Source organism: Anomaloglossus baeobatrachus, chromosome 6 (assembly GCF_048569485.1).
Source record: "Anomaloglossus baeobatrachus isolate aAnoBae1 chromosome 6, aAnoBae1.hap1, whole genome shotgun sequence".
Taxonomy (NCBI): domain Eukaryota; kingdom Metazoa; phylum Chordata; class Amphibia; order Anura; family Aromobatidae; genus Anomaloglossus; species Anomaloglossus baeobatrachus.
This window is the reverse complement of record NC_134358.1, coordinates 467,255,706-467,268,359: the sequence shown is the minus strand read 5'-3', so window position 1 is coordinate 467,268,359 and position 12,654 is coordinate 467,255,706. Positions and strand designations below refer to the sequence as shown.

The following is a 12,654-nucleotide window of genomic DNA, read 5'->3' as shown; positions in this document are numbered from 1 at the left end:
GCCGCACCCCAGGTCAGTGTTTGCTGTGGAAAAAACAAGCACAGTGGGCACGGGATTTCTAGAAATCCCATCCACTATGCTTGTATTGTGCAACGTAGTGTTTTGGATGCAGCGAAAACACACCACATCCCAAACGATGCAAACACTGATCGTGGGCGCATACCCTAAGGGTGGAGACTAATTCCAGCGATGTATCACCTACTCGGCTGCTTGTTGTAGTTTCAATAAAATCAGTGTTTTAATCAGCAGATTTTGACTAGAGGACTAGGTGTCTTAGCATATAGTCCTCCTGCTCTGTATAACCCACGCCCACCAATGATTGGCAGAAAGCAGCCAATCATTGGTGTGGGTGGGGTTATGCAGAGCTCTGCTGCAGATCTACTAGTTCTCTAAATGCTGAGAAAACAGTAACTTTATCAAACCTGCAGCAGACAGCCCAGTAAGTGAGCCATCGCTGGAATCAGGGTCTCGACCCCTACATTATGCTGCTCTCAGATTGCATTGCAAAAACCAGGTGACAGAGTTTATTTAAGACTCCAACTTAGTACTTCCATGGTCTTGAATAGTCTACACCAGTAGGCAGTACAAACTGGTTTTCATGGCATCTATTTAACACTGACTTAAATATAAACTAATGGCCGCAATAGTGCTTACTAAGCAGAACGAGGCAGATTTCTTGCAGAAAACACTGAAAATCTGTTACATGCATCTGATTTGGGTTATTTCTACAGAATGTGCATAGATTTCTGCAAGTCAATTTCAGATATATAAAATAGGCACAGAATAGTCTGGAACAAATGTGCCACATATGGAAATATCCCACCCTAAGTCAAGAACAGTACTCCAGATGGCACCGAAGAGGTGGGCAAATCATTTCACATTCCAACCCTGCTGAAAAGCAACAAGGCCTCAAAGTATATAGATTTTTAAAGTCCCTGAATTTTTTTAAGCAAGTGCAGTCTTCACCTTTTCTTTATTGTTAATAACGCCACTGAAAATAAATACCACATGCAAGAATGCACTATGCCTGGAGGTATGCACGATTTACCAGGATACTGTAAATCTACGGTCGCTTTCACAAGGCAGTAATTCAGTGTTTTTGCATCAGTATTTGTATAATAGAAGAGTGGATCCAAAACACAGATGTGGAAACTGGTTACACTCCTAGTTTAAACGTGCAAATACTGATGCAAAATATTAACTAAAATACTGTAGTGTGTACCAGAGATTATCACAGTGGTAAGATGGTCACATTTTCACATGTAATACCCCTATTTTATTTGCAAGGTCCTAATCTGCTATAAATCTACTGAACCAAAATTGGATTGCCAGCGAACTCTATTGTCGGTCGAAGTTTTAGTTAACAGAGTAGTTTAGTTAACAGAAGATGGCTTAGAGTAGTGTATATAACATATATATATATATATATATATGTATATATATATATGTATCTCACATACACTCAGCTCTGGCAAAAATTAAGAGACCACTGCAAAATTAAACTTTGTGGTTATCCTGAAAAAAGTTGCTTCCTTCTGCTCAGGCAACGTTCCCCAACTCTGAGGACTGTTTTTTCCAGCAGGACAATGCGGCATGCCACACAGCTAGGTCAATCAATGGATGAAGGACCACCACATCAATACCCTGTCATGGCCAGCCCAATCTCCATACCTAAACTCCATTGACAACCTCTGAAATGTAATCAAGAGGAAGATGGATAGTCACAAGCCATCAAACACAGAAGAGCTGCTTACATTTTTGCACCAGGAGTGGTATAAGGTCACCCAAAAGCAGTGTGAAAGACTTGTGGAAAGCAGCCAAGGCGCATGAAAGCTGTGATTAAAAATAATGGTTACTCCACTAAATATTGATTTCCGAACTCTTCCTGAGTTAAAACATTATTAGTATTGTTGCTTGTAAATGATTATGAACTTGTTTTCTTTGCATTATTTGAGGTCTGAAAGCAATGCATGTATTTTTGTTATTTTGACCATTTCTCATTTTCAGAAAATAAATACAAAATTTATTGCTTGGAAATTTGGAGACGTTGTCAGTAGTTTATAGAATAAAAGAACAATTTACACTTTACTCAAAAATATACCTATAAAAGATGAAAAACTGGCAATTTTGCAGTGGTTTCTTATTTTTTTGCCAGCGCTGTATATTAAATATATAGTTAAGGGTATTAGAAAATAATAAAAACCATTTCTAAAAAGTATTAAAAAGGAAAAAAAAACACAAACCAAAAAGAACAAAACAATAACGTCTGAAAATGTAAAATGAATGCCAATGGAACCATCCAATGCTGGTGATTAGTTAGCAATGATATGGCGTTATGCTGGTTTGCAGTGGTTATTAGCCATCAAAAAAAATTTCACATTGCAATAAACTCAAAAGCCTGGTTATCTAAGCAATAACATTTCTATTTTGTATAGCCAAGTCATCATTTATTTTTTTTAGATTTTATTTTAACTTAAGACCAAATGAACATGAGGAATCCTGCCACATATGTTCATTTATGGGTACATACTACTGGTGCCACGTAAAAGCCATAACAGAAAAACATGACAACTATTGATTCCCCATACAACATAGCCCAATGTCATAACAGTGAACAGTAAGCAAAGAGCTAACAAAATCATTGTGTATGCTACAAAAAAAAAAAAATAAAAAATAAAAATGAACTGAAAATCAATCCTATTCTGGACATTTTATCAGCGTGGACAAAAAGAAACAAGACCTAGAAGTAAATATTAGATTAGATGTACAGTTTTAGATTAACGGATTCCAGTCATTATCCATCCAATAACCAATTTGTAGAAATAAAGCAAAAAAAAACAAAACAAAACGTTATTTGGTCCTTTGGCAAACGGATGTACACACAATGCCAGATGTACCAAATTTATTTATTGCCATCAAAATGGTTTCATTTTATTTATACAATGTTTATTATATTGTTTCCTGTACAATAATAATAATAGGATTCTGCTGACTGGACTGCTATGCCCCGCATTATAAAATATTCTCTCGACACAGACAATAAAAGTTTAAATAAAACAGTAACGACTGCTTGAAAGTCCTCAGATCCTCTGTCGCACTCTTCCCCGCCTCTAGTGACCGATTCCAAACTTAGATATTTATTCAGATGTAGAAAGGATTCTCAACCAACAAAATGGGTCAGATTAAAACATTTCCAAAGTTATTCTTCAAATCAGTGTATATCTTTAAAAAGAAAAAAAAAACCCCAAAAACAATGTGATAATTTAATTTGTACATTGTGGCAGAACAAGGAAGGTAACTCTTTCAGGTTGCACAAATGAAAGAACTTAAAATCTGGGCTCCTGCCGCACCTCAGTAGGTCTCAGAGTCAGAGTCATTGAGCTCATCTTCTTCTGTGTATGGATATCCATCTTCCCTGCCGATATTGTTGAAACTGCAATAAGAGCTGTGCTCGCTTCTCACGATAGGCAAAGAGTCAAATGTGACAGTTTTTGAGGGATTGGTGTAGTGATTTAAAGTTAGAGATGGCATTGTGCTGCATGATGAGACCGGCATCATGGTGGCCAAGATGAGAGCCAGACAGTCGGCAACATCCTTATTTGGAGCACAAGCCAATGCTGGTGTGTAGCCTGTATTACCGGAGACATGGACATTAATTAGGCATGAAGCAGATGCGTAGAAAATACAAATATATGGGAATATATTATATATACAAATATACAGTATTTTTTGTATTATAAGACACACTTTTCCTCCCAAAAATTTGGGAGGAAAGTGAGGGGTGCGTCTTATAATCTGAATGTAGCTTATCGGGGTGGTGGAGAGGGGTCTCAAGAGGCTGGGGGAATGCTGTGTCGGCTGTGCGGGGTCTGCGCCGGTTGGTGCAGCTGTGCGTACTTCAAATAATGCAGAGTCTGCGCATGCACATTACTGCTCCCGGAGTCGGCGCTTGCGCAGCTCAAGCTCTCACACTAACCATCCCTACCTCCTGTGACTCCACTCCACCACCGCTGCCTCCCCCTCTGGTAAGACACCACCGGATTATAAGACTGACCCCATTTTTTTTCCCATCTTCTTTTGCTCTAAATTTGGGGTGCATCTTATAATCCAGTGCGTCTTATAAACCGAAAAACACAGTACACAGTATTGTGTAAAGATTTAGATAGACTAGAATATAAGAATTCTCTCAGAACCAGAGGTGTTAATAGTTAATTTTTATCAATTAGCAAAATTCAAAATGAATGAACAAAAGCGAATTCTTCCATGAAGACCACGTCTGGCCAGACTACTCCCAACAGTAGATCGGAGGTGTAGCTGGCTCCCACTGTTGCTGCCGATTCGGAGCTGATGTCGCTGCTGTAAATCTTACAATTTCAAAAGCAAGAAAGTATGATGTCTGCTGCACCAAGTATACTTGACTGACCACCACAGTGTGTCACAGTCCTCAATGATGACCATTTTTTGGAACCTCTTCAAGAAAGCTTGAACAATACATTTTGAAACCCCAGTCTACATTGAAATCTTTGACACCTTTCTGAAGTCGTATAACTAACCTCCTGATGCTGTGCACAGTTTTGCATGGTGTAAAACATAAGAATGAAACGATCTTGACAACCTCCTTTTTTTTTTTTTTTTTTTAGCAAAGTTTGGCTGTTCCTTACCCATTTTTAAAAGGGTGATTCGGCATCTAAAATATATTTTGTAAAAATCTATCTTTACATAAGAACCACTTTTGTAATTATTCTTATTATACAACACCATACACTTCTCCCTATCTAGCTAAACACGAAATGTATGTTTTTTTTTTTTTTTTACTGCACCTCCTGTGATGTTTCATTTGAAGGGAGTTTTAAACGTGACTTCATAGGAGGCTGGGGCTGCACTCATTCCCCATAGCATCCATTGCTGCCAACCTCCCACAGTGCAGTGATGGCAGTTTGCTATTTCTAGCACCACTCTGACGACTTTGAGCTTGGGGCTAAAAGCTGTGGAGCAGCGCTGGTGTCATTCACTGCCCCCTTACAACATCTTTCCCAATTAGAAGCTATGGCGGCAGCACAGATAGAAGCAGAGTGCCAGCGCTGCACTCACCTCACCCAATGTTCATCACCCAGTATATCTTCAGAGGGGTGAGCGCTGCAAGAAACTAGTAAATAATTGCAGCTCTGACCACTGATGACATCCTGTTGTGGGAGGGTTTATGGACGTTGCTAGGAGTGAGTGCAGTTCCAGCCTCCTGAGACGTCACATTTGAGACTCTTATCAAAACGAAATATCACAGGGAGTGCAGTATAAAAAAAAACCAAAAACCATGTAGAGTTTTATCTAGATAAGGAGAGGTGTAGAGTATTGTATAATAAAGAAAATTACAAAAAGGTGTTAGTGTGTCAGGATAGATATTTAGAAAATACATTTTCGGTGCCAGACCATCCTTTTTAGTCTCTTACTATTTCTGTTAAGGACCATTTCAACCTTAATATGAAAATGTGAATGATCACCTGTTTGGTATAATTGGTTACTCATACACCCAGCCATACTATAAAATCCCTGGCTTTGTGCAGCTTTACCTAGAAGAACGGATGTGGATTTGAAGGCAAAAGAGTGGTCACACCAAATATAGATCTGATTTAGACTTCTCTTTTGTTCATTACTTAGAATTTAGTTAATTGATGACAATAAAATATTAACACTTATATCACTGAAGCCATTCTTACTCGGCAGCATGGTCTCTATAAAAATTATATACATATATGCACATACAGTACATGTATATACACACACAAAAGACTGACCATATTTTATAGTATCGATAAATACACACAAATGAAGGAAGACTGTAGAAAGATTATGAAATAATGCAAGCCAGATTACGTGTGAGAGCATGGTAAGAAAAAAAAAAAAAATAACTAGTGGGGCAGATTTACTAATTGTTGTAATATTTCGACATTGTAAACTTAATTTAGCAAAGCGGCTCATGCCACATCTTGAGACATTTTAGTCTAACTTTAAACTAAGCCAAAGGAATAGTTGGTATATGTCAATATTTTAGGTCCATGTCTACACATAGCTGAGCTTATACACATTAAGTGAGGCACAAAAGACATTTACGAACACGTTTCTTTAGTAAATCTCTCCCAAAGGGTTGTTTTTTTGCTTATTTTATTAAATACCATTTTCATCGACTGCCAAAACACTTGCTCCTTTCCCCAGAAGCTCCTGGACGACAACTGTTAACCCATTCCGAGCAGCTACATGCAGAGGTCTGCAAAATAGAATACAAAATAAAGTAGATTTTTATCTCCAGATTTCCCCGTAACGGGGAATAAAACTTTTAAAATTTACATACATAAAAATGGAGACGTGTTGAGAGTTGAATTAAACATTTATCAGAATCCCCATTTTGCCCACTAATATATTTATGTGTAACATTAATTATTCACTTACGTTTGCAAAGCTGCATTTGTTGCATTGATGAGGTTTCGGTCAGTAATTTGCTCTAGTATTAACAAGGCACTAGTTTCATGACCCTACAAGTGGAGAGGAAAAAAAAATAATTTTTTTTAAAAAACACTAATATCCCATTACTACAGAACAGCGGAGTTCTCGCAGACAAGAGGTCCACTCACGCAGCCATTTCATCACTGCAGTGTTAGGGCACTTGTCCACGATCAGTGTCAGCAGCGTTTTCGATGTAGAGTGTTTCCGCTGTGTTGTACAGTAGAAGCATAGTGGATGGATTTATAGAAATCTCAGGTCTACTGTGCTTCTTTTCGCCGCAGTGTAAACTGACATGCGGTGCGGTTTTCTAAGCCGCAGCAGGTCAATTTATGCTGTGGAGACGAGAGTGTTTTCCACAGGGTGAACACAAAGTCCGCAACAGCCTGCACACTGATCATGGGCACCTGCGGTCCCCTGCGGAGAACACTCACAGCCCTCAGGAGATGACATTCTGCCTCCAGGACACAGTGTGTGCACCTATTCTTAGCATTTTCATATTATTAAAGATACATTTCAAGCAATTAAAGTACAAGTTACAAATATTTCTTGGCATAGTATATCCAAGTTAAAGGGAATTTGTCAGCTGGATTTCACATCCCAAAACTATTTAAAAGAGCATACAGATCTTCCAAAGACAGGTCCTGCAATATGTTTACATGGCCGGTCTATTTCTGAGAAGGACTACATTATATAGGAAGCCTCTGTCACTCCAGCTCTATTCCCCGTCTAGCTCCACCTCCTTCTGCTTACTGACAGCATATTTGCTTAAAGTCACCAAACAGCATAGAGGCAGTCAGCCAAGCAAAAGGAGGCAGCTTTGGGAGGGAAATAGAGCTGGACTGACAAAGGCTTCAGATCCACCACAGTCCTTCAGCCCCATTGACATATCAATATAAACATAGATATCTCAGTAACAAAGGATTGGATATGTAAAGGAATTGCTGAACTTGTCTTTAAAAGAGATTCATGTGCATATAAATAGTTTGAGGCAGGATTTTAAATTTTGTTGACAGATTCCCTTTAAGTTCTTCAAACTCCAGAAATGTTCATATGTAAAAATCTTGCAGTCAGACTCAAGTACACTCCTATAGAGGGGTCATCAACATCTTACCTGGCAAAATGGGATTAGTAATCTGTATACATATTTTTAAAATTATGATATATGTAACAAGAGCTCTGTAATCATGTGCGACTGGTTGTTGGGGGCATCTCAATAGTTGAGATTGGTTAGGGTGAGACCAAATTGAGTGGCTGGCCATGTGTCAAAAATTTGGTTTACCCGGTTGGGCCAACTGCTGCATGATTTTGTGTCAGCTGTGCAGCCATTGGCCACAGCGGGTGAGGGGAGTTTCAGCAGTGAGGTCTCATTTCTTATAACACTATCACCATCAGTGGCATCATACCTTACTACATGCCAAATGTAACGCAGTATTCTTATTGTTATCTTGCAGAGTTAGATCAGCTTTTGCACTGCTGACTAACACTTCTGAAAAGGAAAGGAAAAAAGGTTAAATTAACACAGAAAAAAAATCTCAAATGATTACAGCTCAAGGCATTTACGGTCTCTGCATTTTTTGCACATTGTACTATGATCTGCACATCCCACTTAGATGTGGTCTCATCTTTCAATGTGTTTTCCGATGGATCAGTTCACTTAATATTTATAGTAAGTTTTCAATACATTTGCTCTAATCTCAAATCTATGACCGCTATATAAAATCCATGACCGCTATCTATCTAAAAGCAATCACATCTATATCTAAAATCAGTGGTTTAAACACTGTCAAGTTGTCAAATGCAATCAATCCCCAAAAGTTCTCGCTGCTCCAGGTATCGCCCCCCGGAGACCCGCATGTCAAGCTTTTGCCCATCTGGTTCTCATGGACACGTCCTGTAGTCCTTCTATGGCCGGTCGCACATGCTCAGTAGATACCTGCTGTTCTAGCAGTGAGCCAGCACAACTGCGCAGTCCTCGCTGTACAGAGCGGAGCTGGGCACTGTGCCCCTGCTGCCACCAAAAGAGGAGCAGCGGTTGTCTCAGTACGTGCCGCTCGGTTGTGTGTTAGACCAAGTAGAGCGGGTGCAGAATTACCAATCATTAAGCCACCAATGGTTTTTCTGATTGAAAAATGTGAATATTTCTGTCCATATTTGCTATAATGGTCACTTCCCATCTATACATACAACACCACAGAACTGGGCCTATGTCTATACTGTCTAAAAAGAGAAACTGTTTCCTACAATAGCCAATCCGAGCATATGGGCAATATATCTGAAACACAGAGAATTGGACCATGGAATGATCAACCTTTACATGGAGCGCTGGTGACAGACAAGAATTACATTTAATGGTATAAGAATAGAAACTATGGACAGCACCATCTCTCCTATCGGGCCTGCCTTGAAGGAGATGGAGCCAGAAAACTGAGAAATCAGCCTTGATTGGCGGGGCTATTAGACTGCAGGGAGTCCAGGGTAACCCTATAATAATGAAATGGGAACTTATACATTGGCTAAAAACCCCCCCAACATAACGAACAGTGCAGTGAGACAATCCTATACTGTCTTCAGGTATACTTGTGACACCTAGTGACAGAATATGGTACTACAATGCAGTACTTTGTATTTATTTCAGGTTAGAGCAACCTTGTAACTCGTCAGATGGACTTTTCACAATGATCACTACTCATTCAACCAAAATATACTTTGCATCCTTAGCCTAAACCTTTATAGCAAAGTATCTCTTCACAAATTAACAGATCACAAAACAAGACAGATGCAACAAGGACTGAAAAAAAGAAATCCAAAATAAAAATAATATAGTGTAGGAAACCTCCCCAATCTGATGATCTGGGGACTAATACTGGGGTTATTTTTATTGACTATCTCCCTTTACATGACATCTATACTCAAAAGCTGTACTTGTGTCTGAAGTTACAGAAGATGGAGGAGTGATATAAAAGGTCCAATATACTGAATAAGAGAAAACACTGAAAAAAAGAGAATTTTGTTTACTTACCGTAAATTCTTTTTCTTATAGTTCCGACATGGGAGACCCAGACATTGGGTGTATAGCTTCTGCCTCCGGAGGACACACAAAGTACTACACTCAAACGTGTAGCTCCTCCCTCCGGCTATATACACCCCCTGGATGACAATCTAACCAGTTCAGTGCAAAAGCTGAAGGAGGACATCCACCCATAAGTAGAGATAGAGTAAAACTCGGAAAAACCGGAACCTCTGTCTACAACAACAGCCGGTGAAACACACGGAACAAGAACTGCCAACAGGCAACAGGGAGGGTGCTGGGTCTCCCATGTCGGAACTATAAGAAAAAGAATTTACGGTAAGTAAACAAAATTCTCTTTTTCTTCATCGTTCCTTATGGGAGACCCAGACCATGGGACGTCTCAAAGCAGTCCATGGGTGGGAAATAAATAGAAACTGAAAATTAGGCAAAACCTAACTTCACAAATGGGCGACAGCCGCCTGAAGGATGCGTCTGCCCAAGCTCGCATCTGCCGAAGCATGAGCATGCACTTGGTAGTGCTTCGAAAAGGTGTGCAGACTAGACCAAGTGGCAGCCTGACAGACCTGCTGAGCCGTAGCCTGGTGCCTGAAAGCCCAAGAGGCACCGACAGCTCTGGTCGAGTGCGCCTTAATGCCTGGCGGTGGGGGCACCTGAGAACATTGGTAGGCATCGGAGATGGCCGACCTAATCCAACGAGCTAGGGTCGGTTTAGAAGCCGAGAGACCCTTGCGCAGACCCGTGGTTAGCACAAAAAGAGAGGTGCACCGCCTAAGAGCGGCGGTGCGTGACACATAGATTCGGAGCGCCCGCACCAAATCCAAGGTATGCAACACCTTCTCAAAGCGATGCACAGGGGCCGGACAAAGGGAAGGCAATGAAATGTCCTGGTTAAGGTGGAAAGAAGACACCACCTTAGGGAGAAAGTCCAGAGTCGGACGGAGAACCACCTTGTCTTGGTGAAACACTAAAAAAGGTGACTCCGAAGAGAGCGCAGCCAAATCAGAGACTCTCCTGAGAGAAGTTATGGCCACTAGAAAGACCACTTTCTGTGAAAGTCTAAACAAGGGAACCTCCCTAAGAGGCTCAAAGGGGGGTTTCTGTAAGGCCGTGAGGACCAAATTAAGATCCCAGGGATCCAAAGGCCGCCGGTAAGGAGGAATGATGTGAGATGCGCCCTGTATGAAGGTGCGCACCTGAGCCAGTCGGGCGATACGCCGCTGGAATAATACCGACAGAGCCAACACCTGTCCCTTGAGGGAATTGAGGGATAGTCCTAGCTGCAGACCGGACTGTAGAAAGGACAGGATGGTCGGCAAAGAGAACGGCCAAGGAGCATGGCCGGAAGAGCGACACCAGGACAGGAAAATCTTCCAAGTCCTGTGGTAAATCTTGGCTGAGGAAGACTTCCGAGCCTGAGTCATAGTGGAGATGACCTCAGAAGGAATGCCAGAAGTCGTCAAGATCCAGGACTCAAGAGCCACGCCGTCAATCTGAGAGCCGCAGAATTCTGGCGGAAAAACGGACCTTGTGAGAGAAGGTCTGGGCGGTCCGGGAGATGCCACGGCATTTCTACGGACAGATGGAGCAGATCTGGGTACCAAGCTCGCCTGGGCCAGTCCGGAGCAATGACTATGACCCGACGGCCCTCCATTCTGATCTTGCACAGAACCCTGGGCAAGAGAGCTAGAGGGGGAAACACGTAGGCCAGACGGAACTGGGACCAATCTTGAACCAGCGCGTCCGCTGCGAAGGCCTGAGGATCGTGGGAGTGAGCCACGTAAACCGGGACCTTGTTGTTGTGCCGGGATGCCATTAGATCCACTACCGTGGTGCCCCACTTGCGGCAGATTGACCGGAACACTGCCGGATGCAGGGCGCACTCGCCGCTGTCCACGGTTTGACGGCTGAGATAATCGGCCTCCCAGTTTTCTACGCCTGGGATGTGGACTGCGGATATGGTGGACTGGGAGTCCTCCGTCCACTGAAGGATTCGTTGAACCTCCAACATCGCCAGGCGGCTGCGAGTCCCGCCCTGGTGATTGATGTAGGCAACCGCTGTCGCGTTGTCCGACTGGACTCGAATGTGCTTGCCCGCCAACAGGTGGCGAGACACTCCGCTGACAATCTGCACTGGATGAGGCCTTGACTAGAAGGTCGTCCAGGTAGGGGATTACTGCCAACCCCTGGAGATGCAGAACCGCAACCACTGCTGCCATGACCTTGGTGAAAACACGAGGGGCCGTGGCTAACCCGAAGGGGAGAGCCACGAATTGGAAAGGTTCCTCTCCGATTGCAAAGCGTAGCCAACGCTGGTGTGAAACCGCAATAGGCACATGCAGATAAGCATCTCTGATGTCGATGGATGCTAGAAAATCTCCTTGGGTCATTGAGGCAATGACCGATCTCAGAGATTCCATGCGAAAGCGCCGCACCTGAACATGCTTGTTGAGAAGCTTGAGATCCAGGATGGGCCGGAAGGAACCGTCCTTATTGGGGACTAGGAAGAGGTTTGAGTAGAAACCTCTGAACCGTTCCCGGGCGGGAACCGGAACAATTACTCTGTTGGCCTGCAAGGATGCCACGGCCTGTGAGAAGGCGGCGGCTTTGGAGCAGGGGGGAGTGGACAGAAAAAATCTGTTTGGCGGGCTGGAAGAAAATTCTATCCTGTAGCCGTGGGAGATGATATCCCGCACCCACTGATCGGAGACGTGTTGAAACCACACGTCGCCAAAGTGGGAGAGCCTGCCACCGACCAAGGACGTTGCTGGCGCAGCCAGATAGTCAAGAGGAGGCTGCCTTAGTGGCAGCGGCTCCTCCGTTCTTCTGAGGACGCGGTTTCGCGCGCCAGTTGGGTTTTCGATCCTTGGCTGAGGTAGTCGACGAAGCTGAGGGCTTAGAGGATGACCAGTTTGAGGAACGAAAGGAACGAAACCTCGACTGGTTCCTGCCCTGGACAGGTTTCCTGGTTTTAGTTTGTGGCAAGGAAGTACTCTTCCCGCCAGTAGCTTCCTTAATAATTTCGTCCAGTTGTTCACCGAACAACCGGGACCCAGCAAAGGGGAGCCCAGCAAGGTACTTCTTAGAAGAAGCGTCTGCTTTCCACTCTCGAAGCCACAAGATCCTGC

The 12,654-nt window shown here is 42.7% G+C and overlaps 1 protein-coding gene across 2 annotated transcripts in view; it reads right to left on the bottom strand.

The window, feature by feature from the left end:
• Positions 1-2,440: 2,440 nt before the first annotated feature.
• Positions 2,441-12,654, bottom strand: part of ANKRD28 (ankyrin repeat domain 28) — a 229,152-nt gene continuing 218,938 nt past the window's right edge. For both annotated transcript variants that reach the window (XM_075315308.1, XM_075315309.1), the window contains exons 25-28: positions 7,902-7,984; positions 6,445-6,527; positions 6,171-6,262; positions 2,441-3,629 (exon numbers count right to left, since the gene is read on the bottom strand). In XM_075315308.1, the coding sequence (XP_075171423.1) occupies positions 3,352-3,629; positions 6,171-6,262; positions 6,445-6,527; positions 7,902-7,984 (536 nt within the window). In that variant the 3' untranslated portion in view covers positions 2,441-3,351. The remainder of the gene's footprint in view (positions 3,630-6,170; positions 6,263-6,444; positions 6,528-7,901; positions 7,985-12,654) is intronic.